The sequence below is a fragment of the Lactuca virosa genome, chromosome 2 (assembly GCF_052849685.1).
Source record: "Lactuca virosa cultivar CGN04683 chromosome 2, Lactuca_virosa_CGN04683_v6, whole genome shotgun sequence".
Taxonomy (NCBI): domain Eukaryota; kingdom Viridiplantae; phylum Streptophyta; class Magnoliopsida; order Asterales; family Asteraceae; genus Lactuca; species Lactuca virosa.
The window spans coordinates 223,395,803-223,401,768 of NC_136427.1; the positions used below are offsets into that span (position 1 = coordinate 223,395,803).

The 5,966-nt window shown below is 33.9% G+C and overlaps 1 protein-coding gene across 1 annotated transcript; it reads right to left on the reverse strand.

Moving 5' to 3' along the window:
- Positions 1 to 975: 975 nt before the first annotated feature.
- Positions 976 to 3,223, reverse strand: LOC145160284 (putative N-acetyltransferase HLS1). Its single transcript, XM_079079413.1, has 3 exons — positions 2,879 to 3,223; positions 2,611 to 2,798; positions 976 to 2,080 (listed from the first exon to the last, which is right to left on the reverse strand). Exons 1-3 carry the CDS (start codon positions 3,068 to 3,070, stop codon positions 1,219 to 1,221), a joined length of 1,242 nt encoding a protein of 413 aa, XP_078935539.1. The 5' UTR covers positions 3,071 to 3,223; the 3' UTR covers positions 976 to 1,218.
- Positions 3,224 to 5,966: the final 2,743 nt, after the last annotated feature.

Below are 5,966 nucleotides of genomic sequence, written 5' to 3' on the forward strand. Positions count from 1 at the left end.
CAAAATATATAAAGTCGGCTCAAAGACTTCAAAAGCTTCTAAAGGCTTTAGATGCAACGTTAAGTGAGTTGGATTTGACCGAGGAAAAATATTCTAAAGTTGAAGCATCTTCCGAAGACTTGAGACGCTTCTAAAGACTTCTGAATTGACTAACCTTCTGAATGTCGAAATATTATTACCATATATATTTAATTCTCCAGTAAATTTTTGTAACTTGAAAAAAATAAATCTTTTATCACCACTATCAATTTCAGAGCATCCACAACAGAATAATTTATTTGTTATATTTATTATTACACACATCTACTCATTAGTTGAAAATACTAAAAAAATGGCAAAAATAGTAGAGTTTTATATCAATTTATTTATAAGATCCACAAATTTGTATTTGTATTATTTTATTGTCTTCGTATAAGTTGATTAAAATTGGAAAACATATGTTTGAAAAAAAAAATCATACGAAGAGCTTGTTAATTTACAAGCTACATTAAAAATGAATTGAGTCATTTCCAAAAGAATAAAGTTATTTTAATTGGTTTTTATTTTTTTATGATTATTTTTTTAATGATAAATCTAATATATTTCTTAACACACTCTTAATTCTAAAACTAAAACCTTCAATTTCAAGAGGGAGACGAGTATCCCACATTATGCGAGACGTTTGTCTAACCCTCGAATTTGAAAAAACCAAAATCTGTGATACATAGACATAGAATTAAATTATTGATTAAGGAAAATGAATCATACAAAAATTCATAAAATACCAATTCGTCTTTTCCACTCTCTCAATTAGTCAATTTTTAACAATATTGGCAAATCTAATCTAACAACACCTATTCCACCTATATCCACGACGGGACTTGAACCCTCGACCTTAAAGAGGAAGGACAACACCTGATACCGCTGGGCTACAAAGAATCTTGTGAAAATCTTGAAATAGAAAAAATCTTGGCAATGTTTGGATGAAAAAGGATCTACAAAAGCGTACCATTTATTTACATAAAAGGAGAAAAATACCATATAGGTCCCACTTTAGAATATATACCCCCTTCCAAAACACATTTCCTTCCTTTCCAGTTTCCCCCATCCACTCGTTACAAATACTAAAAACTAAACAAGCGATTATTAGACTTTACTTCAAAGTCCACACTTTAAACATTTTTGTATTCTCTAATGATTTCTCAAATATACATCAACAACTTTCAACATCAAGACCTTTCAAAACTCTCTAGGATCGAGAAAAAAAGATAAACCAGGTTGTGATTTTCTCCAATCCCCCACAAAACCATCACTATAATCTTCATCAAGCCTCTTGATACACCATAAATCCACAAAAGATAACACTTTCCAATGTGGAATCACCAACTTGAGTGGATCCTCACTCGATACCTCAGTCGCCACAACCCCACACTTGTGCTCCTTCGCTAAATTATGAGCAAAACCAAACAAGGCCTTTGCAAAATCTAGATAAAACGGACCTTCCCCACCAAACCCGTATAGCAAATGGAGCCCAAACGGGTTAAAAATCTTGGGTAAAGAAGGTAAATTCAAAAAAGGAAAGATCCGATCCAAGACCCGGGTTGTATTAACGAGCCCTTTCCTTAACCTCGACGCCCCTTTAACTTCCAACTTAAACACGTCGTTACAATTCCAGACGCTCATGATAGCCCATGACTCAGGCGGGTTAGAAAGAAACCGATCCGACCCGGCCCATGATATTGAATGCGGACAATCTTTTGGAACAGCGAGGAACGTGCCAAGGTTTAGGTTGTTTCTGAGTACTGAGTCGATGTCTCGTGGGAAGAACTCGGTGGTGGAGAATCGGTGGCGGTAAATGGTTTCAGCGTCGGATGGTGAGAGTTTAATGATTTTGACTCGGTGGTTGACTCGGAGGCGATGGGCAAATACTGGGTGGACGAGGACTGAAGGGTTGCGGAATTTTGAGTATCCGCATTTTCCGGTGAAGAGGTTAACGGAAGGTTTGTTGGTGGCGTCGGTTGCGATGTATGAATATTCCGCGCCGTTGTCTCTAAACCAATATTCCATTTGAGAAACGAGCTTTAATCCAATTTTCATTCTCCTGTAATTTCATTTAAAATAATTAAAAATTGAGCTTAATAATAAGAAAATGGCTAACTTATATTTTGACGATAATGATATAGAGGTTTACTATTTTTGAATATATTATTCTTCATTTATATTTCTTCAAACGGTAGTATTTATATTTTTTGAGAATGAGTATAAAATGTGTTTCTATTTTCAGAAGTACACAAAAAATAACGGATGAGGGCTACTTGGTAGTTTGTTTTCAGATGGGACTACCATTTTTCTAATTTTGGCAATTTTCTCATCATTGAGTGTTGCTTCAAAAGTTTAATATCTTCTAATATAAATCAAATTTCTCAAATATATAACACATAATTTAAAGATTATTTTTTTGAATAATATTCAATTGAAAAATGTAGTAAGAATAAAAATTTTGAAACTAAAAAAGTTCTTTTTTCAGTAGTCATTTCATAAAATTCGATCGTTTGTTCGTTTTATTTATTTATTTATTTTTTTAAATATGTGTTGTTTTGTCTTTTATAAAAGATATGTCGATGTGTATACCGGTGAGATGGAGAGACTCGTAGGCCTATGATATAGGCAAGTTTAGTAAAGACAGGGCGAAGTTCCGGCGGATAATTAGCTTTCCGGCATACTTTTCTACCGCATGTAACGGTTTTGATGCAGCCCCTAATCATCCCCACCACCTCTCTCGTCTCATCTCCACCGCCGTTCACCACCATCTCCGCCACCTGAAAATTCCATCAACATTCAGTGAACATAAATACAAAACAAGAAATTAAAATTTGATTAAGATTTCAATTATGTATACCAGCATGAGATACGCAGGAGAGTTGCGAACTCTGCAAACAGGGTCACCTAAGAGGTCGGCGTGGAGTGAGAATTCACCACTTGGGCCTACTTCACAGCTTCTCTCCACCTGTTCTACTCTCTCAATGTCTGTTTTTGGGTTGTACTCTCTTATCACCACCACCGTATCGCCGCCACTCTCGGCCACCACCATCGTCTCTTCAAAAATCTCTCGGAAATTAAGGAATTTAAAGAAGGGTTTAGTGGGAGAAGAGACGAGAGAACGAGGGGTTAATGGATTGGTGAGGATTGTTCAATCATGGCAGCCTTTATATACGTGATTTTGGGGCTACCCTTTCAAATCTCTTCATTTAAGCATCGTAGTAAAATTTGTAGAGGAGCTTTGTTATTAAAAAAACTTCAAATAGAGTTGTTTATTAATATCTTTATATTAGAATTGTTTTTTCTTGTTTTTTTTAGAGATTCTATATAAATTGTTAATATATAATTGTATGAAAATATATTGGATTATATAGTAATTAAAAATGTGTATATGAAAAACTTGTTAATTAACAAACAACATAAACAAAACGTTGATTTGAAAAAAGTTCAGTTTATAACTTTTTTAATTTTCAAAAATTTTGGACCGAAAAAACTAATAATAAATTCATATTGTGAATAGTGCTGTCTTTTTATTTATTTATTATTATTATTATTATTATTATTATTATTTTATTATTAAAGTTTTTCTATCGACACTTTCTTTCCGGTTCCCAAATTTCTCGGCCCATACCAAGTAATTTACATTTCTATTACATGGTTATATTTGTCTATATTCTATGGTATATTCTAAGGTATATGAGGATTTATTAAATAGTATGGGTGACAAATTTCGGTATCTATTAATCATGAATGTTTTAGTATATAATTTGCGGTATCTATAATTATTTTTCTTTCAGGAACAAGCAACTGTGATGGTTTTCGGTTAATTTCTTAGGTGCTGTTTGTTTTTTCGAAGCGAAAATTCATGAAGTCTGCGGACCACCTCTGCAATCATCTGTAGTAGAAGAGGTGGAACAAACGGTTGCAGCCAATAATAAGAAACATGTTTGTTTTTTAACATCTGCAGACTGCTGCAGTAAACTGAAATTTAAATAAATTAATTTTATAAACTGAAAATAGTTCTCAATACCGAAATTTTAATAATTCTAGTCTTAACACATTGAAATGGTACTAAAAAGAACATGTAAAAAAATAAAAATATAAAACTTTTTGAAAAAAACTTACAAAAATATAAAAGAATCTAACAACTTTATTCTAGAAAAAAACTAATTTTTAAAAACATAAAAAGGAAAATAATAAAAAAAATTAAGAAAGTATTGCAAACGATATCTACAAAGTTCGTAAAAAATTACAAACGTTAAAAAAGATGAAACTGAAACTGAAAATATTATTAACAGAAACGGTAAAAAAATTAAAAAAAATCAAAGTTTTTTTTTTTTATAAAAAAATCAAGTTAAAAAAATGTGGAAACTATAATAGAAAATTGTATCAAATCCGTAAATAAAAGTTAAAAAAAAAATTTAAAAATAAGTTATACCAAAATTCTAAAAAAAACACTTTAAAAAATTGAAAGCTGAAGAGGTTTGAAGAGGCAAGTCAAGTGCTGCGTCACGCAGCACACGCGCAGAGGTTTTGCAGTCTGAAGTCTTCCAAAAAACAAACTGCTGCGAGAGGGAAAGTGTTGCGCGTGTGCTGCGCCGCGCAGCAGAAAGTGGTTTGAAGAGGTTTTTTGTAAAAAACAAACAGCACCTTAGACTCTCTTTGGTAGTATTTTAATGCCTATTAATAAGAGACAGTTTGAATCTTTTTTATTAAGAGCATTTGATTATATCTTATTTTCTTATCTGAATCTAAAAATACATCTTATTCGGTAAGACATGTAGCCGCATCTGAAAGGAAAAAAAAAGAACTCATTTCCCTTTTTGCCCTAAGTTTACCCTCGTCTCTCCTCTTTCGTCCATCGAACACCAACCCTCATCTATTATGCCTCTGCATCTTTGACGTTAGAGAGTATGGGCGATGCCCTTGCACCGCAGAGCCGATGTCGCACACCCTTTGTGGCCATTGCCACCCTCTCACATCTCCGACGCCACCGTCACACATCAAAGCTCAACACCTCTTCAGGTATGTATTTCGTTTTTCAGATTTTCCTTATTCATCTTGGTATTTGCTGAATATGATGATGAAGTTGCAATGTTCTCCTCCTTATATGATGAAATCAATGATTTTTTGTTCATATCGGTCGTTTGTTGTTGAAATCGGTGACTTCTCCTCCACATTTGATGAAAATGTTTTGCTAATTTCTTAATATAACTAAGAACAAGGATGCATTTTTTCTTCTTTCCTCCGTGCTGCGTTTTTATCTTTTTCTATATTTTTCTTTGCCTCTGTGTTTGTTCTTTTTTTTTTTGTGTTTTCTGATTTTAACCAAAAAAATCGATAAACAGGGATTTCCGTGATGGAGAAGATTGGTGGAACTGATGATGGAAAATTTTGTAGATGTTGAAACCAATTAGAGATTAGGCAAGAAAAGTTGTTAGAAAATTTTATTAATAACTTGCTCATTTTTTTGTTGCTGAAACTAGGGGTGTAAACGAGTCGAGTCGAGCCCGAGCTTGGTCAGGCTCGTCTCGGGCTCGTTTAAGTTATGAGGGGCTCGAGCTCGAGCTCGGCTCGATTCGAGATTTATTGTACCGAGCTCGGCTCGAGCTCGTGAAGAATTATACAGGCTCGTCTCGGGCTCGAGATTGGCTTATGTTTTTGTCTGGTGAGCCTAAATAAGCTTAAGCTCGGTTTAAGCTCGTTAAGCAGCTCATTTACTAATACCCAACATCTCTAATTCCTAAAAAAAAATTATTTTAATATATAGAAATAATAATAATGTATATTATATATAGACTCGTTTAGGCTCGCGAGCTCACGGATTATAGCTCGACTCGAGCTCGTTTAATAAACGAGCCTCATATTTAGGCTCGAGCTTGGCTCGGGCTAGTTTATTTCGCTCTCGAGTCGAGCTTTTAACGAGTCGATCCCGAGTAGCTCATGAG